At 40.7% G+C, this 25,397-nt stretch overlaps 1 protein-coding gene across 1 annotated transcript; it reads right to left on the reverse strand.

The window, feature by feature from the left end:
* Positions 1-7,883: 7,883 nt before the first annotated feature.
* ptcd3 (pentatricopeptide repeat domain 3) lies at positions 7,884-25,359 on the reverse strand (the record flags this gene model as incomplete). Its single annotated transcript, XM_083915661.1, has 23 exons — positions 7,884-8,032; positions 9,199-9,357; positions 11,140-11,181; positions 11,316-11,461; positions 11,556-11,641; positions 13,381-13,471; positions 13,805-13,883; positions 14,105-14,211; positions 16,034-16,062; positions 16,665-16,754; positions 16,854-16,904; positions 17,000-17,144; positions 18,105-18,187; positions 19,578-19,638; positions 19,793-19,954; positions 21,270-21,391; positions 21,487-21,610; positions 22,445-22,549; positions 23,122-23,190; positions 23,304-23,349; positions 23,892-23,931; positions 24,670-24,722; positions 25,232-25,359. 23 exons carry the CDS (start codon positions 25,357-25,359, stop codon positions 7,966-7,968), a joined length of 2,085 nt encoding a protein of 694 aa, XP_083771787.1. The 3' UTR covers positions 7,884-7,965.
* Between the last annotated feature and the right edge of the window lie 38 nt (positions 25,360-25,397).

Below are 25,397 nucleotides of genomic sequence, written 5' to 3' on the forward strand. Positions count from 1 at the left end.
CTGACACCGCCCGGTGAGCCGAGCCGCTCCGCCCCTCCGCCCCTCCTCCTCCTTCCTGCTAGCAGCAGTCATGTCTGACCACTTAGCAAGGAAACACAAACAGCTTCAGTGAGACTGACATTAGATAACATTGTATCGGTGCGGGGAAGTTATCTGTCAACTGAACATTTCCAAAAAACACCAATAAGCCCAGTCATAAAATGAGGGAAATATATAAATATTAGGTTGTTAGTTTTCCAAAATCGCTTAGCCTACTTTATGGCCAGTTAAGCTAATGCTAACCAATATGAATGCTAAACAATGAGGGGGGTCTTAATTAGCCAAATTGCTAACAGGTGTAAAGTTGCAAATATTTTATTGGTTAGAAAACACTTCTGGAAGGAAGACACATGGTTCCTTAAAGTTACAAATAAGTGCATGATATTTCTACCCAACGAATGTGTTTCAAATATAAACTTGCAGGCATGAATTTTGTTTGTCAAGTGTGTAGGGAAAAAAATACTTTGATTCTGTGGTTGAGGAAAGGTTGAATACTAATACTTAAACCAAGTTACACCAATACATTTTTTAAATTATTTCTTTGGAAAAAACATAAATGAGCCTTAAGATAGCACTCAATGGGGGTCAATCCCATATTCCCCGGGTCCTATGTTCCCAGCTCGGATTCCCTGGTCCCTCTACCTTCGCTGATTTAATTCAGCATTTTGTTAGGGTTCGGGGTTACGGTTAGGGTCAGGATAAGGGTCAGGGTTAGGGGGTAGTATTAGGGTCTACATAGGCCTATTTGCTGTGGAATTCGGCACTGATTGTGGAAAAAATAACAGACTGTGGAACATCGGAAGGCGACAAGTTGATGTGGTGGTTAGCACTGTCGCCTCACAGCAAGAGGGTTTCTGGTTCGAATCCCGGCTGGGGCCCTTCTGTGTGGAGTTTGCATGTTCTCCCCGTGTCTGCGTGGGTTTTCTCCGAGTTCCCCGGCTTCCTCCCTCAGTCCAAAGATGTGCAGGTTAATTAACTCTAAATTGCCCATAGGTGTGAATGTGAGTGTGAATGGTTGTCTGTCTCTGTTTGTCTCTATGTGCTCTGCGATAGACTGGCGTCCTGTCCAGGGTGTACCCTGCCGCGCGCCCGATGTCAGCTGGGATTGGCTCCAGCCCCCCCACGACCCCGATAGGGACAAGAGGTTGAAGATGGATGGACGGAACATCTGAACCTTTTTTACAGGTCCGATGTCATATACAAACATTGGACCCGGGGAACGTATGCTCCCCACTCAGTATAGCCAAGATGACACCAAGCTAAAGGGATGATATGCAACGCGTTCAGCACAGTAGCATCGAGTGCTGGGTGGTATGACCAAAAAAATGTATCACATTGTTTTTTGAAGGTTCTGAAAGTGTCACATTATGTCATGGTATTTCTTAATTTATTTATTTGCATGAATGGGCCTTATAGCTTTATAGTGGCTTATTCTACTCAGGGTAGAATTTAAAAACGTGTAGTTAGGTGGTGTACTTGTACAATTATTAGTGTTGCAAATTGTTTATGTGTTGCCCTGTTAAAGAGATCAGTTGTTGAAGGGTTACTGCAATTATTTCAGCTACATACAGGTAGGCCGGTAGCCTATATGCAAAATTCATATCAGTTTAATTCAAACCGGTAAAGTGGTTAATCCGGTAGGCCCATCACGCCCAGCACTAGTAGCACTACAATGCTGCGTCGATGGGTAAGTTTCATTGAGTTCGGTAATTTCATGGTCCCTCAAACCAGCCTCACCCATCTGCAACAAATTAACTCTAAAACTGGTAAATCCTTTTTTGACTCACAGGATGTTCAAGTGTGTGTAGTCATACATGCCACTGTAGTGACTAATCTCTCTATATGACCAGTTTAGATCAAAACTATGAATACTGTATATTACCTGCACATTTTACACAAAAGCTCTTCTTTACAGTAAGCAATTGAACTCATCATGTCAACCTAAGATTAGAAAAGGTATCACCATCAGGGAAGGTTAGGTAGCTCTGCAGCAGATTACTGATCATTCATTCTGCAAACATGCGTTTATCAGCGAGTGTAACTTTGTCAGGGCCCTGCTGCCGCTGCCACCAGTCTCTACACGCAGGAATTCCTCCTTTCTCCCTCCTCCTCTTCTCCTCATACCTTTCCTCCCTATCCCTCCCCCTTCTCTCCTCCCTCTCCTCTCATATCTGACAGTCTCTGGAGCTATGTGCCGAATCTTGTCAGAGTAAATTCCTCCGCTGTGGCCGAAACCCAGCAAGATATTTCCAGAAGGCCTTGACTTTTCTGTTTTCCGTCCTTTTTTCTGGGTAACACACAGTGGTGGTTTTGGATTCAGAGCTGTTTAGTGAGACTCCTTAACAACTTGCTCAAACTATCATCTTATTGTCAGAACTTGTCTCGCTGCTTGATTACTGACAATGCACCATTAGTCATCTCATCTTAGGTGTAACAGTATATTAAAAGGTGGGTCCAGTATTATCATCAAACAGTGCAGACCTCGGTATAGATAAATAAATATTTACAGTTGGAAGAAGTCTCCTACATCCCTTATAGGCCCTAATAATTTAGATAAAGTCAATACCACTTACTGTAATGGATGAAGACATGAGGGCCCATAAAGGGTGAGGCAGCAGTCGGTGACGATATGTCTTATGTAGCTTGACACTGAAATGTAGCACTTTAGCTCTCCCCCTTCTTTCCTGTCTTTGTCTAAACTATCAACTGTCCAATAAAGACAAAAAATGTAAAAATAAAAACCACAAGGCCACATTCAATAATACAGGCCTCTCTTAGAATATAAAAGCATAATTTGCAGTTTTTAAATGCATATATTAATCACTGGATTTTTGAGATGTCTAAAAGATAGATGAATAAATAAAATAGAGAAAAATTGACAAAGATATTCAAGAGAAAAAGCAGAAACTCCTCACCCAGTTAATATTTGTCACTTTGCAACGGGATGTTTAATCCATCACCAAAGTTGTTATTCATTTTCTCTATCTATTAATCGACTTTTTACCTCTCTAGTTTCTATATTACCTGAGGGCGCACTCGCACTTGGCATCGCATTGGTACTGTGCCCGAGCACAATTCACGGCTAAAGTCTAGTTCGTATGACCAGTGTGACGCGCTTCCCGGCCCTGACCCGGTTGAGAGAGGTGGGCTTCAACATGGCACAATGTATGAGCATGAGCATAGAAGGCTGACATCAATTTATATGCAACTGTTACTCGCGTGAGCCTCTCTGGCCGCTCCAGGTCGCCCCCTAGAAACGCCCCTGTTAATCAGAGGAAATCAGAGAATGTGGACGATGGACCGTTTCACTATCATTGCCTTAAGTAAAATTTAAAAATTCACATAAAATTAAATGACTAATGGACTCTAATAAAATGTAAAATTGGAAAAGAGACCACAGACGATAGTTTGTGTTCCCATGTGAAGACGCCGACAGAAGGACCTTGGGGTTTTTTTCTGCTGGCTGGAAGCTGACAACTGGCTCATGTGATAACACTGAGAGTATGTCAACAAGCCAAATAAACTGTCAGCCAATTCACCGTTGTTGGCTTCCCCTCTGCCCCTCAGCAACGTGTGAGAGACAGACATGGAGAGGAGGAAAACATAGAGAAAGAGCCCCAGACAGGGTAGAGAGGTAGACTGACTGAAAGACTGGCCATTGTGTAGTCTTGGCAGGATGTGGTGAATGCTTTAAACACATGCTTCCATGACTCATAAGCCAAACACAGAAACAGAGACAGAATGCAACTACGCATGTTTATTTGTTGTGTGTGTTTACACAGGTAAACATTGGTTAATTGTTAAGCTACATTACAATGCCATGAATCACTGCGGTAACTCTGCCTGTACAATTACTTATCACACTCCGTAGGACATGCTGCAATAATAAAATGCATAATGATGCCCTCTAAAGACATGTTCTTCTACATATTTCTGTACCATGATGGGGTTGGATTTTATTTCTGGCCTGTAACATTTAAACACAGTCATTGTTTTCCACATTTATAATATTATTTTGTGTTTTGAATCGTTACGTCTGTATTGCAGTATTATATTAAAGGCTGCAGAAAGTCCTCTCGAGGCCCCTTGTGGACTGGATGAACTGTGGATTTGGACAGCCCTAGGCACTCGCACGCTCCCTGTGAACGCACCTGCAAAGTCTGTGAGTCTGCTAGTGCGGTGAAGTCCAGGCATTTGGGTTCAGACATACTGAAATGCTCAAGTGATTTTGGGCTGCTTGTCTTCGAGTCTGCCATATGTAACAACTTGACAAACCAACTTACTTACCCTAAAGTCTAACTCTGGCTCAAAATCATCCCTTGGTCTTTTTCGGCACTTACATACATCACATAAGCCATTGAGACAGTTTTTTTATGTATTAACTATTAACGGAGAAATCTGGTAGAGTCGCTAACAGCCAGACGTGGCCAACACTGATTAGCTCGGGGCAGTACGGTGAAGGCATTCAAACGTCTTTTTTAACCACTAATACTGCTCAAAATAACACCAAACCTCTGCAGTAGCATGAGAAGAGTCCCTACACATAAAACAAAGCACCAATGGGCTCCTTCCTTTTAGATTGACTTTGGTAATCCACTTCAATGGACTTTACTATGAGAGGAGCTGGTACAGGGGCCAGTAGGTAAGACTGGGTTCTCTAACTATGTTGTTGCTGCTTCACGTTATGTGTAAGGACTCTTCTCATGCTACTGCAGATGTTTGGTGTTATTTTGAGCAGTATTAGGGGTTAAAAAATAAGTTTTAATGCCTTCACCGTACTGCCCTGAGCTAATCCGTGTTAGCCACATCCTGCTGTTAGCGACTCTCCCTGATTTCTTCGTTAATAGTTCATACACGAAAAAAAACTGTCTGCATGGCTTATTTGCTGTATATAAGTGCAGAAAAAGACCATGGAATTATTTTGCGCCGGAATGACACTTTAAAAGGCTTTTTTGTTTAAAACATAACTTGTTTCTGATTGTTTCTGTCATTTCCGGATGTTTGCATTCAATTTTAATTCACTGGTCGACCATCCTTCAGACGGTAAAATTCAATTTGGCTATATAATTATTTTATTATATAATTACATTTTGGTTCTATATTGTAACAAAATTTAGGGCTTACAATTTTCTAAATTTTGCGTATGTTGTGTTTATAATAAATCACATCTTGCTCAAACAACTGAGCACTGTAGTTTTTAATCGACATTTGGTGCTCTAGTGTCAGCACGCACGCATGCACGCTGACACACACACACATACACACACACACACAAACACACACACACACACACACACCATAAGGTATCCATGTGATCCTCTTTGGTAAGTCACACACTTGACGGTGTGGTTGCTTTGTTGTGTCGTTGTTGTCAGATGTGGTGACTCTAGCTTCTTTACCCATCTCAGTTCTGGAAAAATAGAACACTTCTCTCTGGAATATTTCAGGGCTGACAGCCAAATTTATGAAGGGACAGTAAGCTTGCTGGGTGGTTAGTGAAATATTAATCTTTTGCTCCTTCCTGTTTGTGGGACTGTCAGTGTTGGCTCCCAGTTATAGATGACAGTCACCAATATATCTTGTTGTGGGTAGACTGTGCTACTATAGAGAAAAGCACACAACTCTTACATTGTGAGGTCACAACTATACAACTGTAGTGAACCTAGGTAGAAAGTGCAGCTACAGTGCTGTTACAGTCACTCCTCGGCTACAATGATGGTGCAGGAGGGGTTCTGAAAGAGACAGGAGCTTAAACGGAGTGTTTCAGACAGAGGGTGAATACAGGTATATTCAGACAGGCAGTATGAGAAAAGAATGTGTCTCTGAACATTAAAGCATGTTAAAGGGTTCCAGTAGAAACCCAAAATACAAGTATGAGTCTGAAAATGAGCAGAACATGGGACCTTTTAAGCTCCTTTCCTCTTGATCCATGTGCATCTCTTTCTGCACCTCCGTCCCACCACTGCCACTTGTTTATTTCTTTCCCTCATCCTCCTTCTCATCCTCTTAACTGTGGAAGTGACTTTTAGGAGAAGAAAACATCCACTTTCTTACTGTACAATCCAGGAGCTTATTTTAACCTTACATCAAGTAAAAAATGTTCCAAAGCAACACGTGGGAGAGGTATTAAAAGCAAAAGAGGATGTTTCATCACATCCTGTGTTTGTGAACAGGTTTGACTTCTGACCTTCACTCCACCACACAACTTTCATGTTGCATAAAGGAGTAGGAGAGAGGAATGCATGTGACCGGCCACTTCCAGAGTTGTTTTCTTTTTTTTGCAAGCTTGCAGAATACAAACTATTTTGTGATGTGTTTGCTTTTCATCCAGGCAGATCAAACTCCCTATTGTTGTTGGTAACTTAACACTTCTCCCTTTATTCAGGCTGGCCATTCAGGGCATTTACAAGTATGTCTCAGAGAAGGAACAACTGTTTATCATAACTCAAATCACACAGTATATGACAAACATGCCAGTCTGGACCAAATAGTGGAACCAATTTTAGGATATTTCCTCTTAAACAGAGAGGTAAAAACTACCTTTACTACAATTCTCAAAATGTATGAACGAGGTAAGGTGTGAGTGTGTGTGCTTTCCCACGATCTAGTTCAGGTCAAAAGAAAAAACTGTGAGGTTGTGTGTTAAGTATGAAAGGTGACACTGGTGTGTTTCAGTGTGTATCAGGGAGTGTATTTGTGAGAGTGTGTGTGTGGCTTTATTCAGGTCCTCTGGAGAACAATTCCCCAGACCACACCCATCATAAAGCGTCCCTCCTCTTCACTCACTTAAGCCCACTTGCTCTTATTCCCAAAGCCATTTCAGTCACTTGTCCTTATATGGTCATACCAGCAACTCGGCTGATGATTGGTCAAAGAAAAAAACACTTTTGAGTGAGGCACTCACCTGTGCAGGCTTGCACACACACCCATGCCTCTGTAATACAAGTGTTTCCTCTTTATGCAACGACACTGATTGTGTTTGCTGCTAATAATGCCGTTAAATTAACACAAAAAAAAACACAATTACTATGGTTCTTTGTGTACTTAATTTATCATTTTTCCTATTTGTGCTTCAGCTTTAAAAGGCTGGTGTGATGTGGTGAATAAGTTGTTTCACACACATAATCTTACACTTCTGGCACCTGTCTTGTCTAGACACGCTGTCCATAAAATCCCCAAAAGTCTCAAAACACACACCGTGAATAATTGCGCACACACACACACACACACACACACACACACACACACACACACACACACACACACACACACACACACACACACACACACACACACACACACACACACACACACACACACACACACACACACACACACACACACACACACACACACACACACACACACACACACACACACACACACACACACACACACACACACACACACACACACACACACACACACACACACACACACACACGTCTACATTTCTTATGAACCTGCTGGAGTTCTATATGGATACAAATAGACAGTGAAATGTCCAAACCAGCATTCCACACCCACTAAATGTGACACAAACATGCAGCATTTTGAGGAAGAGGCTTATCAGTGATTTGAGGAAGTTGGTCAGTTATCACCAAGAGAAATTTGCCCCTGTGTCTTTCCCTCCAGGCCACATATTTTATGGGCATGGATTGTGCAGTAAGTACGAATCCCTCATCTGTGGTCATGGTAGTGACTCTATCATCTATTGCACAGAAAGTGTGAACCTGAGAAAGTGACTTCTTGACAATTCCCTGAAGGAGAAATAGCAGCCTCTAGCTGAGGCAGAAAAAACCCCATTACAACACGTTTACATTTTATTTATGTGACATACATTAGTTTATTACTCAGATAATGAAATGAAAAGTTCACTTTAGAAAAATTGCCATTTTTGTATCAATGGATGGGCATCTTAGTGGTTCACCCACTCTTGTCCCCTTCAGCCAGACCTTCAGCCAGAGTGCTGTCCAGTTCAGATAACACGTCTCTGGATGGGTCAGAAAAACAAGAGTCAAAAAAAGGCGTTCAGAAAAGTAAATACACATGAAACACCATATTAGTCCTGACAGATCCCCAAAGGAGATGCAACGATGTTGATCGCCCCCTGGTGGCTGGCTGCAGTATAGGTCATAATCCTCGCCCACTCCATGTTAGTGGATGGGGAATGAGCAAAAATAAAAAGTCAAAGTAAACTTCAAAAAATGTTTCCCAAAAGATGGTTTCTGTTGATTTAGATATTTTTTTTTATCATGCTGACGTACGTCAACTGTTTATTTTTCTACTTAGTTTGGTCTTAACCAGTTATTAACAAGGGAAACATCATGATTGTTAGCTGTGATCCATTTGGGATTGGTCAGGTCGGTGTATGGACCGGACTTGGATACCGCCCGATCTCTACTGTGCAGCAAAATATAACAAGGTGACGCCCGTATCTTATATTTTCTCTTCATCGTGGCAGGTGAAAGGATTCAATGAGTGTGGCGTTGAAAATGATCTCACTGCAATTTCATGTGCCGTTGCAAAGGCGATCAGCTGACAGTCCAGCTACACTTAGAGGGTGAGCAGTGAGGTCATCATCTGAGGTTATCAGAAGTGCTGCCATATCAAGAAGCCACAGCCTCGGCTCTACGTTGAGATCTCACACGACAAGAAGTTTTTCGTTTTTTGTTCACATTGTCACGTCTTCCATGAATTTTCACAACAAAATATCCTTGTAATTGTTTATTTTCTGCTTGAGTGACCGGAGCAGAGTGATGTTGCTCTGTCAGTTTTAGTTTGAAAGTCATAGCTCATATACTTAAAAGAAGAACCAGGAGGACCAGACAGCCGTATGCAACAGATACCTTTAGATGTCTCGCTGATGTCTGACTTATAGTTAGATCCAAGCCACTGTCAAAATCTTTCTTTGTGAAACAGGTTCTTAGTGTTTGTAAAATGACAGATATTGACCAAACACTGCTAAAATGGTTTATGAACTCTATCTTCCTTTATGTTTCCTGCCATCTGTTAATGATATAATGAAAACAAATGTTCCAGCATGCTCACTCACAGTTTGTCTTTGGTTATTCCTGATACAAGATGACGTATTTGTTATGTATTGTCCCAGACGGAAACACGTTTCCTGCTGTCATACTATAAATTTCAACTCCTCACCTTTGTTTTTCGGTCAGATCAAACTCAGCCAATGTTCGTTTTGCCAGTGTCGGTGTTGCAGACAGACAGAAGGTAGCGGACAGCTGAACCAGCTCTACTGCTTTCTGGGGAGAGCCGTTGCTGTGACACACCGACAGGAAGTCCTCCAACAGCCTCTCGCTGGAGAGAAAACAGCAGGGAATGCAACGATGAACATGAGCGCCAAATTGGGGGCCATGTCAGAAGAAGTGTTAAACTGGGATGTTGGAACAGTTGCATCCAGTCACTTACATTAATTCATGTGATGTTTGCAGCTGCAGGAATTAAAAAGCAAAAAGAAGTCCGGATTTCAATTTGAGGGAGACCTATTCTTGCAACTCTCCCTCTCTGTCCTGAACCAATAGGAGCGCTTTCTCTCTCTAAACTGATCTGAGGCCAAAGTCTCCTGTCAAATCTAGATTTTCTCAAGCCTGGAATCAGAGCCAAGAGGAGGTGCAGAAGTCTCTCAGATCACTTAACTTACGATACAATGAAAGATTATTATGGATGGATTTTTTTGTTGAATACGGAGAATGAGCATAACACCGGCATCTAGTGTCTCTAGATCATAGTCGCAACAACAAAAAATAATTCCAGCAGTCAGGCTGCCAGGTTTGTCAGAGCCTACAGGAGACCAGAGTCTGTTTGAGTCCGTTTGAACCCATCCCCTCCAACAAATCGCACCATAAAAACAAGTGTTGCAGAGGAGTTTGACTGACAGTTACCGTTAGCCATTACCATAAGCCGTTACAGCTAAGTAAAGATGAAAGTGATGTTACCGATCAAAGAGAAATGTAGCCATTTGGGCGTGTGTTTTAATACCATTGAACTCTTTTATCTCAGTCCATGGAGTGAATGTTTGGCCTATATTGACTCTGGTTTTTGCCCGTCTCCGCTCACTCAGCTGCTGGGACCAATAAGCAGCTGCAGGATCAGCAAACTCCATTTCACCCAGTGCCAGCCTGCAGTAGCTGCACCCAACAACAGTCAATGCTGGCAACCCGCAATGCCCAACGCTATTGTCTGCTAAACAGACCGTGACAGAAGGTCATTGTCAAACCCGTCAAATCTTTTTTTTAAATATTAATTCAGACTAAATATATTTTTTTATGGAATAGAAAAACTTTCATTCTGCACCCCTCGAAACTCCCCGTGGGTGTAATTTTTCTTTTAAATATAGCTTTTAAGAAGATTCTACATATTCAACCTTTAACTATTTCTATGGATCTGACGTTTGGTGTTCAGCAACATTAGCCGATGACGTCATTTATAAACGTCAAGCTAGCTTGCTTGTGTCTTTAAGGATTAGCTGACGTTATCCGCAGTATCGAAGACAGAATTTTGCTACATTAGTGAGCTAGCAATTCATCTGTATTAGCAAGCAAGCTAACCCCAGTCTGTTAAAAACACAATATCATGACATATTTCAAATACCAGTGTCTCCTCTAGGAGTGTTTCAGCACCAGTGGGAAAGAGTTTTGTTGTACTCCTTGAGAGCAGATCGGTCGATGACCTTAAGTTAACATTAGCCGCTGTAGCAACTCATATTGATCCTGGCCCAAACCCCAGCCCCGGGGGTCTGATCCCAGACTGAACCAACGCAGGATTCATTAATGTGAGTGTCTCTGGATTCAACTGTTCCAACAGATAACACAAGTGAATATACAGTTACATTTTTATGACCTTGTACTTGTGACATGTTTGTGTTGAAGCGTCATGACAAGTTTGAGATGTTGGAGCCAACAGACCAATTCCAACTTTACTGCGTGTAATTACCAGTTAAAAGGACGTCTTTATGAAATTTCTCATGATGGCCGTTTTTCAAAGTGAAATACCAGCGATATATTCTGTTTACATGTGAAATCATTTCATAAATTAGAGGTCTGTGGTCAAACGAAGCTTGTAGTTTGGGCAGAGACTTACTCAGGAACCAGATTGGTGGATTTGAAGAGCTGCAGCATCGTCCTGCAGACAAAAATAGATCCATTTAACTTCCACATCATTCGGGTCACAGTGGACATTAGCAGAGTCAGACTGCAGTAAAAAGCTCTCCTGTAAATGGAGCGATTGACGGATGGATATACAACTGTCTCTCTCACCAGGCCTGTTGGGTCTTGTTGGCTCGCAGCAGCAGGCGGGTGATGTTTGAGAGGCAGGAGGTGTTCCACTCCAGACTGGACCTCCCTCTGTCTCCATCAAACACACTCTTTACATCCAGAGCACACGCTGCAAAAGCCTCCTGGACCTGCAGACACACATGCAGATATTCATTCATAAACACAATTACCTTCAGTTGTTTTACTATCTTCAGTCTCTCATCAGGTCTACGTCTTACTGACCTCAGGACTGTGACTGTCTCTGGCCATCAGGGTGAGCAGCTCCTCCACTAGACCAGGGTCAGTATCATGACCCAGAGACCGAATATCTGGCAAACACACAGAGAAACACACTTGGATACTGTGTATTTTTTAGAGCTCATACAGTTTATATGAGTGTCTCTGCTTAAAACTGTCTTTGGAACGGCATGTAAAGGGTTAGGAAACCCGATTAAATGATTAAACTTATACTTGTTATTGTCGTCGTTGATTTATGTATGTGATGTGTTATTTGTACGTGCAACAAACACTTTCTAGAGGTTAGTTAGAAGATTATAGATTGCAGCAAATGAGAAGATGATTTTCTGTCAAATAAGATAAGTTTCACCTGATTTTAACTGGTACTTAAGGCCTGTGGCCTAATTAATGTTACAGTTAGAGGACTAACTGCATTCACTTCATCCGTCGAGTCATTTGTGAGGATATTCATTACACTCAGAATTATCCTGATAATGGAAATTCCCCATAATCAACTTATTATGTTTATCATGACCCGCCATAAACCCCATTATTGTCCCATCCCTAGTCAAAGCAACTATAACCTGATGCAGCTTCCTCCAGCTCCTTTAAATCATTGTAATAGTAATCTGAAAACATTTGAAGAGACCAGCTCCTCGTGCAGTGTGATATTTCAACATAATTCATGAATCGTATTGTGATGAAATCATATATCAGGGCTACACAATTACGTCATCTATATTGACAATAACTTTAACTCTATTTTTTGGAGAATCTGACTTTGAACTAAAGTTCTTCATAAAAAGAGAAAATACTCTTTATTTTTCATTTGTTACGTATTCAATTATTTCAGGAGTATACACAAATAGGCTTTACCATGGGATTATTTCATATAGTTACCAGAAAACCTCAATATCATGATATACATGAGATGTTTATATGAGATGAAATGACTCTTATGGGATTAGAAGATTTTGGCCTTATCGTCCAGTTCTACCAAATCAGTCTGCAGCAAATTCTAAGCCGCAGGAGCAGCATGCCTTAAAGCTCTTTTACCCATTTCAAGATGGAAGTAGGGGACAGATAGCAAGAGTAACTCTTGCTATCATGTCACAGAGCGGAGACGGTAGCTTCCAGAATTTTTCAGATGGATAAAGTGGCTTGACTCGAAATACTGAACAAACAGCAGAGAAACAAAGAAACAACACACACACACACACACACACACACACACACACACACACACACACACACACACACACACACACACACACACACACACACACACACACACACACACACACACACACACACACACACACACACACACACACACACACACACACACACACACACACACACACACACACACACACACACACACACACACACACACACACACACACACACACACACACACACACACACACACACACACACACACACACACACAGACAGACAGACAGACAGACAGACAGACAGACAGACAGAGGGAGCGTGACTTCATTCTCTGCTAAGTACTCCACTATATCTTACATAGAAAACAGTTGTTTGCTGTTATATTAATGCTCTGAATGGTGAGTACAGTCCCTTTCAGTCTACCAATGGACAATATGGGCCAACCAACCCTAGCATACAGACAGCAAAGGAGATTTGTAATGATCCTGGGTGCTCCATGGTGTACAGTGAGGAATGAAGTCATTGAGAAGACGCATGCACATATAAAACATCACTATCGTCACCAAGTCTCCCTTTTGCATCAAAAGAAAAGCAAGACTTATTTCTGAAATAAAAACATGTCATGTAACCGTAGCATTATCTTCAAACTCACCTTTCCAGATAGTGGGAAGGAAGTCCAGACGACTGTCTGTGTCCAGAGCCTGCAGCAGGTGCCTCAGGCTGTAAGGGTTTGGGTAGTACAACTGGAAACAAAACAGAAAGCAAGGGTAATATTAAGCTGGACGTTTAAATATCCATCTTACCTTCTCCTGACGAGGTTATTGAGAAGAAAATTGAAAAGTGTTCCATCAAACTTATCATCTTTGTGCCAAGTCCAAAAGTTTAACTACGGCCGACGTGTAGTGGTGCACACAGAACACTCTACTATCCTGTTACGATGATAAGGGGCTGGGGACCAGCAGTACCAGCTGCAGCCTTTAATGTCTTAAAAGGTTATTGATTCTTCATAATATGAGACAGTACATGGTCTGGGGTAGTGCAGCTGAACAGGGAGAGAGTTGCAGAGCTGTACTGACCGAGGGAATGAGCCGTCTGTACCACTGCAGCACCACGTCAATGTGCTCCATCATACACAGCAGGTTGAAGAAGCGACTACTGCAGTGGAGAGAGGTCCGGTTACACAGGACAAAAAATGTGGAAATTCATCTAACGCTACGTAACTGTATCGAATCACTAGATTTCAGGTATCATGAATCCATGCTCTATAACTTACATGACCAAAATCTCACTGTTGTTTCCAGCCACCTCAGGGTCACATATATATAAAAAGGTACTACAGGGGATGTGTTATAGGTTGGTGGTAGGTTTTGACTTACTAGTAAATAGTCTGTTGGTAGGGTTCTCCCAGAAGCCTCCAGTTCTCCCCCTGTTCTACTAGACTCTGGACCTTATAACCCAGCTCCAAGTCTTTATTATCTTGACACTGTTTGGACAAAAACAGGCAGAGAGGAAAAACAGGTGAGGTGGACAAACAGATTTACAGAGCTAACCTCCAACCTCCAGATTCACAATGAATGGGTATCTCTGCGATTTAAAGCTTTAAATGCAAATGTAAGGCTTTAAAGTATTATTCCGGCGTAAAATCACACACTGTCAAATGTGTGACGGATGTCTTATGGCGTGTGTGTGTGTGTGTGTGTGTGTGTGTGTGTGTGTGTGTGTGTGTGTGTGTGTGTGCGTTGACACTAGAGCACCACATGTTGATTAAAAACTACAGTGCTCAGTTGTTTGAGGAAATGAAAGTGTTTATTTTTAACTTAAACTATTGAGAAATGTGATTTATTATAAACACGTAACACAAAATTTAGAGAATTGTCAGCCCTACATTTTACAATATACAACGAAATTTTGTTAAAAAAAATGATATAGCCTACTGGTACCTCAAATTGAATTTTAGCGAATGCAAACATCCAGAATTGTCTGTTTTAAATCAGAAACAAGTTATGTTTTAAACAGAAAAAGCATGTTAAAGTGTAATTCTGGCGCAAAATCATCCCATGGTCTTTTTCGGCACTTGTATACAGCAAATAAGCCATCGGGACAATTTTTTTCGTGTATAAACTATTCACACTGATTAGCTCGGGGCAGTACGGTGAAGGCATTAAAACAGCTTTTTTAACCAAAACGAAACACCAATGGGCTCCTTCCTTTTGGATTGCATTTGCTAATCGACTTGAATGGACTATGACAGGAGCTGGTACAGGAGCCAGTAGGTAAGTCTTTCTAAACACTCTTTTAGGGCGCACTCACACTGTCCATCCTTACCGTGTCCCGTGCTTTAGGGTACTTGTCCCCTCCTCCCTCTCCCCCCGTGGCCCAGGCCCGTTTGTACTCACACTACCTGGGCCTTGCGCGAATGCTTCCTGCTGCCTATACATCATCACGCCGTAACCCGTCACACACATTGATGACGTCATCGCGATGCGTCACTTTGTTTACAAATCTTTCCATAGACCTGAGTTTTTGTGCGTCTTGTCGACTGTTTTTGAATCTTTTCATCGACCAAATCTTCAGTAAACACTCCAACTCCGCATCACACCAAACTGAACCTTTCGCCGCCATTGTTTTAAATGTCCGCACATGGTCCCTCCATCTTTTTTCTATGTCCCAACAGGTGCACATAAAATGACGTCAGAACCGCTGTAGGCCTCATGCGCATACACGTGCGCACGCTTGTGCACGTACATGTGCAAACGTGCTTTACTGGCCGTGGACGGGAAGCGTAGGAACTAGACTTTACCCGTGAAACGTACTTGGGCACGGTACGGATGGACAGTGTGAGTGCGTCCTAAATAAACTGCGGGTTCACCAACTACGTTGTGGGTGCTTCATTTTCTGTGTAGGGACTCTTCTCATGCTGCTGCAGAGGTTTGCTGTTATTTTGAGCAGTATTAGTGGTTAAAAAAGACGTTTTAATGCCTTCACCGTACTGCCCGAACTAATCAGTGTTAGCCACGTTCGGCTGTTAGTGACTCTCCCTGATTTCTCTTTTTTCAAAACCAGTCTACATCTGATTAAAAAGAAAAAATTACAGTAAAAACATTTTTTAAAAAGGAGGAAGGATTGATTGAACTGGATGTTGGGTGGAAGGAGTGATTCATATTGTAACAGTAACCCTCGGCCTAAAATAAACTTAACTTAGATTCTATCAAAGTTCTAAAAATAAAAATAAAAAAGGGACTTGCACTTTACCGAAATCTGTTAATAAATATTTTAACAAAGCAAGTTATAAAAAAAAGACTTACTATTCTCATTGCTGTCAAGAAGAACAGAGCTGGAGAGAAAAGAGAGAAAATAAAATCAGTATTAGAAGCCACATGCTAATGGGTAAAATCCCTCTGCTTTATCATGGTGATTATATTATTATTATTATTATTATTATTATCCGTGCTATTAATAAGAGTAATATTATACACATACTAGGGCTGGTAGAAAAAAAATTGATTCTTAGATTCTCTCTTGAGATTCTCTCTGTATCAAAAAAAGTCAATAATGTGAAATCTAAATTATCATTGAACAGCTTCTTAGGTTCCTCACAGCAGATCCAACTGGATAATGATAGGTAACGGACTCAAACATGAGCATCATATTTAAGTTCTAAATCAATTCTACTTCGTCTTGGATGGTGAAGTGTTCCCTTTTTTTTTCTTTGCGATGCTGGGGAACACATTGGCAAGTGTTACAACTATATAAATGAAAGATAAAGGAGGTAAATATACCTGTTACAAATACGCTAAGTAGTCACACAGTGGGGAAAAAGAAACCTTGTAAATTAAAATAATGTTGGTGCATCAATGCATGGATAATCGTTTTATAAATCCCACTGCAGCCCTCTGCGTAGAGATTCCCACTCCTAAGACGCACTGAGCAACGTACCGTCACTGGGGTCCTGGCAGGTGAAGCTGGTCCCCTCCAGCTCTGATATTATTTCCTGTAAAATGTCCGTGTTGCCATGGGTCGGGGGAGCTTGAGAGGAAACAAAACCACTTAATACACCTAAGCACAAAGACACCAAAGACTGTCCCGGAAATGTTCCAGTGTAAAGTAACATCGCGCTCCGTTTACCTGTTTTTGAAAAGATTGTCAGGATGTGGTCAAAGGAGGCCAGGCTGGGCTCTGAACACACACACACGCACACACAGTTGATTTTCAACATCCATCGTACTGCTTTACACTGGTGTGTTAGTGTGTGTTTGTGTGTCTGTAGTCACCTATTCCCACAGCCTTCATCTCATTCAGAGTGTTGAGAGCCTGAGTTCTGCCCAAAGAGCCGCAGCGCCTCAGCGCTTTGAGAACACTGTTGAAGGTGAGCAGGTTGGGCTGAACTTTCTGTTCACTCATCTGCTTCAACAGCTCCTGCACACACACAGAGACAAACACAACCCTGATCTCACTGTCGAGGGAAAGGCTGTCCTAGTGACCTTTAAGCCAACATATGGCTAATAGAATTTCAAATTAAAATTTCACAGGACAGTCTGTCCATTTCTTTCTACAACACATATGGAGCCCCGGTGTTCAAGATTAAAGTAATGATCAAATAAATAGCCACATGAATACATTGTGTACAATACCCGATGACAACTTTCATTATGAAATGTTATTTTGACATGGTTATGTTAGTTGGTTTATGTTTGATTTCAAAAGTCTCTGTTTATTTTATAGAAAATAAAATATGAATGTTAAATTTTCAAATAATGAGGTTGGTTGATGAGGTTTATTTATATATCCCACCCTATTTATTGTTGAATGATTGGAATGTTTTTTTCTTAAATTAAAACAAAGCAAAATTATCGTACCGTTGCAGACAGACAAAAAAAACTAATACAAAACTAATTTCAGAAAAATAATTTCAAACAAACCATGATTCATTCAATATACTACGTACCTGAAAAGGAGTGGGAAGTAGTATAACTTAATCCCTCTATTGTACTTAATAATTTATAATATTTATAATAGTTATAATTTATTATATATTCATCAACACTTATCTTTACTTTATAACAAGATATAGATTCATTCAGCCTATTCATCCCACAACTTGTCTCTTCTCTTATATAAACTACCACTTAAAACTATTTTATATTGTATTATATATGTAAACATTTAGTCATATAGTATTTATTACACATGTTTTTTTATTTATCCAGTATTGAACAGTTTGGTGCTCAAAAACAAGAACATTGTAACTAACTTCTATAACAATATGATATGTGGAATAAATAGTGTAAAGCAGATACAGAGGCAGTAAGAGGCCTTTAACAGGGAAACCTGGTGACGTGTCCTAATCATCTGCACAGAGAGTGAAAAGGGTCTTACGGTGATGAGGTCCCATCTCTCCATGTATTTCTCTCGGACATCCGGAGCAGCTGAGATCAGAGCGTTGAAGGTGTGGACGTCAGCTGGAAACAGAAGATTGGATTATGATCGGTCATCTGCTTCCTGTACAACTGGACTTCAACTCATTATCTGCAGCCTTCGGGGAGCCATTGTGTCTGGGATTTGAAAATGTCATTCTTTGGCACCATCTGTTGGTACGATCAAGAATAACACTTAACATTTTCTGCCCCCCCCCTTTGGGCTTCCACCGTCTAAAAATCTGCCCATTACTACACAACGTGTCGTGGCCTTTACCACCCTGCTTGCCAGACCTAACGTTCTCCTTAAATTGAAACATGTTTCTCCACCGACTCATAACAGTTGGATCCGTGAAGTTTTACAGTGTCTACGGTTGGAGGGGTCGAGGTTTTCACAGAGGGGATCTTTGGAGGCATTCCACCAAACCTGGGACCCACTGCTGCTTTTATTAGCAATAGAATCACTGTTGCTCCTGATGATGCTGGATGTTCGGTTACTTGTTTTTTTTTTATTGTGACCGGTTCTGACGTGGGTTGTTGGGAGGGATAGCGGGATTCATGTTGGGGTTTTTCTGTTTTTGTCTGTGATTTTCTTTTCTTTTCACCTCAAAGCAGATGTACTGTACATGTGTTTTTACCCTCTTCTCTGTTAAGGTCTGCAAAAATCAATTAAAAAATTTGGGAAAAAAAAGAATAAAACTTAAACTGACCGGCGCGCAAGATCAAACCAACACACTGACTATTCAATTGAACAAATGGAGTTTGTTGTGCGAGATGAAAAGAACGCAGTAACCTAACAGCGAAGGTACGTGATGTCCAACTGTGGGCTGAAGATCATATTCTAAATATATGTTATCTGTATAATATTGTTGTTAAATATGTTGTTTGTGCAGCTGGAGTTTGAAACGAAAACAACAGAACAAGTATTTCTGATTCGGATTTTGATATGAGAATACTGGTGACACCACGCTACATTAATATATCAAAAATATCACTATTGTCATACAATTTCAAAGAAACGTGATTACAACACGCAATCATACAATCACTAAGATTATAGTTAACTCATCAACACACATACAACTTCTACTCCAAAGATCTCCTTTAAAGAGGTGTTTTATCGAAGAAAATCTGTGTCATAGGATTTTGAAATTAAAAAGCCATTGAATTTTCTAGCACTGAATGTTTATCAGTGAAATTATGTATCTGAATGTTTTGACTCTGAATTTAACTCTTTATTTTTCAATGTTCATTGTTTTGTGTGTCTTGTGTGTTTTTCTAAGCAGACTTGACATTCTATATGATCAAAATTTTAGTTTCATTACCTTTTTCAAAATCCAAGCACTTTTCAAGCACATTAAAGTCAAGTGATTTCAAGGATTGCCCAGCGTCCGTAAGAACCCTGTACATATGAATAAATGCATTTGCAACTCACCGCTCAGTCTGTTGTTAAGCAGGTCTGTGTACTTGCTGAAGGCCCCTGCACTGGCTCCATGCTGAGGACAGACAGACAGACGTTAGGATTACGCACTTACAGAAGATGCACCAAAATCACCTGTTCACCTCCACAACAGTCCTGCACAATGCAACAACCACCCGGTGGTTCTACTGCACCTCGTGAACAAACGTCAGTAATGAGTGTGTCCACACCTTCACCATGCCTCTGATCAGTGCAGAGTAGCACCGGGAGTCTCTCTCTGGCAGCAGGTTAAAGATTCTCTCTGCGTTGTTGTTTTCTCTCCAGGTGGGCTTCTGGACTGAAGACGAACGGAACCTCCCTTTCTTTCTCCTCGCCTCCTCTCCCGACCCTTCCTGAAAACACATGACACATATACTGTAGCTTTAATATGATTTCTGAAGTCTCTGCATTAGCATTGTTTTACTTGCTGCAGCTAAAACCCAATTTTGAGTTCATCGATTCACCTTGCAGTTGTTTGCCTCCACCAACCAGTCACGGTGCAGTTCACATCCGAACTGTCCAGACTTACATGATATATGGAGTAAAGACTTTTGAAGGAATTTAATAAAAAAGGCGGTAAGTGTATTTGTTTTGGCGAAACATGGATGCTTCACGCACATCTTCATATCTTTACAATCAGTACGGTTTGAAGATTAGTGTTAGATTAAGATTAGATTAGATCTGGCTTGCCCCAGATCAAAACTGAAGAGCAAGGGCGACAGAGCATTTTCAGTTGTGGCTCCTAATTTATGGAATGCTTTACCCCTCCACATCAGAGCAGCTGAAACTCTGGAGCCTTTTAAATCACTTTTAAAGACCCACCTCTTCTCATTGGCCTTCAACTCACCCCAACACCCTGACCTGGTATTTTCATCTTTTATTGTAGATTTTATTTGTTTTACCTTATTTTAGTAATTGTTCTTATACCCTGACATCCTGACCTGTTATTTTAATCTTTTATTGTAGCTTTTATTTCTATCTTATTGCCCAATCTTATTGTTAATGTTAATGTTGATTAATCATGCTGTTTTTATCTATATTGCTAGTACTTGACTCTATGTATGTTGTTGCCCTACTATGGGCAACTAAGGTTGTTTTTAAATGTGCAATATATATATATATATATATATACATTTGATTGATTGATTGATTGATCAATTCAGTATCCGACCAGATGTCTCCCCTTCTGTTCCTGAGTGATGAAACATTATGATGTCACAGTAAAGTTTCACCTTTAACCTTTAGGATATAAAATGGCATCACTTCATTATTTTATCCTGTTGGACATTTTTGTGAAATATGGCTAAAAAATGCATTTCGTGAAGTGACAGTGACCTTTGACCGCCAAAATCTAATCAGGTCATCCTTGAGTCCAAGTGGATCGTGTTCACAAGAATGGGACAGACTGAGAGACAGACGGACGGAAAACCCGAAAACCAAACTTCTCTGGTTCCAGCTCCTCCAGCGTGATTATTTGCTGGTGTCTGTTGGACTGTTGGTTGGAAACACGACACTTGAACACATCATCGTGAACTCTGATGGACTCTCTTCGCCATTTGGATAAATAATTGGCAGATAATCGATAAAGGAAATAATTGTTAGCTTGCAGCCCAAATAGTGGTAACTGTTGTCCTGTGTCTGACTATCACCCTCATCATGGTGACTCACCAGGTCCTCTGCCTGTGGTTCTCCCTCCACCTGTGGTTCTCCCTCCTGGACAGGGTCTCTGTCGCAGTACAGACAGATCAGGTCTAATAATCCATGGGTTGTTTCAACAGAGACTGCTGTGCCTAGAAGAAGTAAATTCAAGAATTTATGTTGCAACATCCCTAAAATAGAAAATATATATCTGTGTGTGTGTTTGTGCGTGTGTGTGTGTCCTCACCTGCTTGCAGTAGTTGATCATACATGTCAACAGCAGATTTAACTTTCCTCAAGTTGATTCGTTCCTTCAGGGCCTCCTCACTCACCTCCTCAAGAAGCAGTGACACAGTCTCTGGCATCAGACACTACACACACACACAAACACACACAACATATTTTACTCTGTCGGGTTATATCAGCAGTGTTTTAAACATTAAAGTGAAGAGAGCCTGCTGTGTCACCTAGTTGGTATCAACCCCCCTCATTACACACCTCCAGCCCCCTGGATGTATTAGAAAAACACCTACTACATAGAATGCATACGTGTGTGTGTGTGTGTGTGTGTGTGTGTGTGTGTGTGTGTGTGTGTGTGTGTGCGCGCGCGTGTGTGCGTGTGTAGTTTGTACTATGAGACACTTAAATTGATTTACTTTGCAGTATGCTAGGCCAGGCTACACTGTTTTTCTGTATAAGCAGAAGTGACCATTGTTTGCTTCTTTATTGATCTTATTAGTCTATTTGTTTTATTGAGTATTACAACTGTTATTATTAATATTATTCATTTTTATCTATTCATACATTTATTTGTCCACTTGTTTATTTATTTACTTTTTCTCTTCCTCCATCATCAATTTTTTGTTTTGTTTGTCTTTAATTTACTTTTAACTATACACGTCCATCTGCTGGGGCTGGGTGCCGGAGTTATTGGGGTGGGGGTCCGTTCTGGGGTATGCTGAATTTAGATCTGTAATTAGAACACTATTGTTTTTCTAATATGTAAAATTCAATAACTGACTGGTCAGACTCAAGTGACCATTGATGTGACCATTTCCAGTGTTTTGTATTGTGAGACACAGTCGGTGAGGAGGTAGACTGGTCCGGTGCATTTTTATGAATCTGTACGTACTTCTAGAATATTGTGGAGTTTCAATAAATCCTCAGTATTTATATATATATACATGTGTGTGTGTGTTTCTTACTGGTATATGTGGCACAGCAAAGTCTTTGGTGAAGAAGCTTGGATTGGTGTTGACAAAGTGTTTGGCTGCGGATCTGCCGGACTCCTGAGAGAGAGAGAACAGCTTCTGCAGGGAGAGACATGGACACGATACACAGTCAGTTACTAAATAATATATCACTGTGAAAGTGTTGAAGCCCTTTATCACAGCAACTGCACCTGAGAGTGCACTCTTTACTTTGATTATGGATCCAACACTAATCTGAAGTGATGTCTGTATCCATACTGCTTCATGTTGTAGTAAGTAATGTTGGTTTTAAATACATCTTACTCTGGTTATTATCATTAATACAGAGAGGGTGCTAAAACGATGTTATATAAGGAAATTGAATGAACTGGGCTACTTGTCAAAGTAAATAAACTAAATATAAGTAAACACCGGGAAAAGGACTTATTTTAGTTTTCATCATTTATACCAAATGTATACAGGGTTACAACTCCCAAGTTATTTTAAGTAAAATAAACTTTTTAGGAGACAAAATCTGTACAGACAAGTAATAATGATTTAAGCTACAACAAACCCAAGATATGTCAATATAAATGACGGATAACTGATTTCAAAAAATAGACACAGACGATAAAATAATGCCAGCAGAGTTACGCTGTGTCAGTTTAAAGTTAAGCATGCTTTTTACGTACAAATTCTTTAGCGGTCTTGGGATAGAGGTAAGGATCATCCTGGAACTGGTAGGGATACGCTGTAGGATCCTGGAAGGAGGGAAGAAAAACGGATAACGCATAAACAGACAGATATGCATACATCAACATACGCAAACATTCACGTTGAAAGATCATCAGAGAGATGCGAAAGGAGCTCTCACCCTGCCGACAGTCGAAGCCAGAGCCTCCAGCACTGCCTCCTTGCTCCTGTTCAATAACAAAGAACATGACTTCACAGTCTTGTTTTAAGACATTTATGCAAACTTAAATAATTGAATGACTTAATTTAAAACTTAAAGGGCTGGACGATATGGCCAAAATCACTTCTCAAAATCTCATCTTTGTTTTCTGGTCACTCAATAATTAAATAGATAGTCTTTATTAATTAACCACATGGTAAAGCCTGTTTTTGGTACTCCTGTGTGAATTTAATATGTAACAAATGATGAATACTGAGTATTTCCTCATTTTTAGAACTTCGGTGAAAAAGTATTAACTCAACATATTTAGAATCAGATTTTCGGGAAAATTTGATTTAATATGTGCATTGTGTATTGTCGATTTAGATGACGAACATGAGTATCACAATATCTCAATATGTGATTTCCATTGAAAGATGATAAAGCATCGTACCCAATTATCACCCAGCCCTTTATGTGCGCTTTTTAAATTAGCTCAGACTACGCTCGGGTACAGTGTTGCATGTATAAAACTTCAAGGCGTCACGTAACAGTGATGTGGACACGTACCAGGTTTTCTTCCTGGGGATGACAATAGTATCTGTAGATTCTACAACCACAGGGAGAACAAGGTGTGATTTTACTGTCACAGACATATTACAGTCAATCATTAAAAAACGCCTCGCTTCTGATGTAATTAGTGGGGGAACAGGAGCAGCTGAATTTCTCCTAGACATTTCCCTCTAAATCCAATGATTTGAAGCATCAGTCTGTTATTTTTTTAATGTCAATAAATCCGATGAGAAAATGTGTTTGTCCATCTCTCTATACTTTCTAACGTCCCAACTGTCTGTGGCTTATCCTCAAGTTCTTGGTTCTTGGTTCCGGCTGAGGATGAAAATCTTGAACACATAGTTTATTTCTTTCACTTTTTTTTTAAGGCCAATCGTTTCCTAAAACAGTGGGCCACTCTATTTTGAAGTGGCATGGAGTAAATATTGCATTTGTTGGAGACTGACCTTCACCTGTGGATTAATGCGCATTTCTCTATAGTGAGCAGATTTACGGCTGTAGGAGGGTGTATGTTGAATCAACTCAAAATAAACAACAGTGGCAACTGTATGTTGAACTCAGCGGGGAAATGTAACTCTGAGTGGCACAAAACTGCACCGAAAAATAATCTATATCCTCCTTTGTCCATTCAATTACACAGCCAACAGGTGGATTCTTGGATTTGTTTACCACATAAACAAAAATTGCTTGCATTAACCCTGAGGATGAATACACACAGCTTATATTTTGATCAGTTCGTACTGTACTCATGATCAACAACCATGTTCCATATTACCTTTAATAGCTTCTGCAGCTTGCTGCCGCAGAACTGGAGTCCAACCAAACCCCCTGGAAATAAAACAAAAACTGATAAACTGAAAGAAGGCACACTTTGCCAAAGACTAGCTCCTTGGTGTCTATTATCTAAGTGGATTCAACCTGTTAAAGGAGGACGTAGTCAAGACAACAGCATGACAAACTATAGTTGCAAATGTCAGTGTTTAAGTAGCGGTCAATATCAGTTGAATATCAGCAGTGTCCGGAGAGGATGAGTGCGGTGACGGTGACTGACAGACGGCACTTGTCCTTGTGCAAAAAACATTTCAGCTGACATAAAGCGTATGAAATATTCGAGGTGAAACACTGTTCACATGCCGAACACTAGCTCCGATAGACTTAAACATCGTCCATTTATCCAACATTTGCAGCAGTGATGTAAGTCCGCTTCATGAAGACGTGACCTCCTGTCAGAGGATGCTGCCTGCAGCTCGAGGACTCATGTCGCAGCCACAATTACAAGAGAATAAACTGACTGAATAACGGACTGAAAAATATTCTTCAAAATGCACCTGTCTTACCTGTGACACCATAACTGCTCGAAGTTATTCAACAGAAACCGGCTGTTTCTTTGGACATAACGCCCTACGTGACGACCGGGCGCCGCCATGTTGTCATGAACAGAGGGCTTCTGGGAGGGAGAAACCATGTGGGGTCACAAGGGGGGGGGGGCAATAATAATAACAC

The sequence above is a fragment of the Echiichthys vipera genome (assembly GCF_963691815.1).
Source record: "Echiichthys vipera genome assembly, chromosome: 6".
NCBI classification, from domain to species: Eukaryota; Metazoa; Chordata; class Actinopteri; order Perciformes; family Trachinidae; genus Echiichthys; species Echiichthys vipera.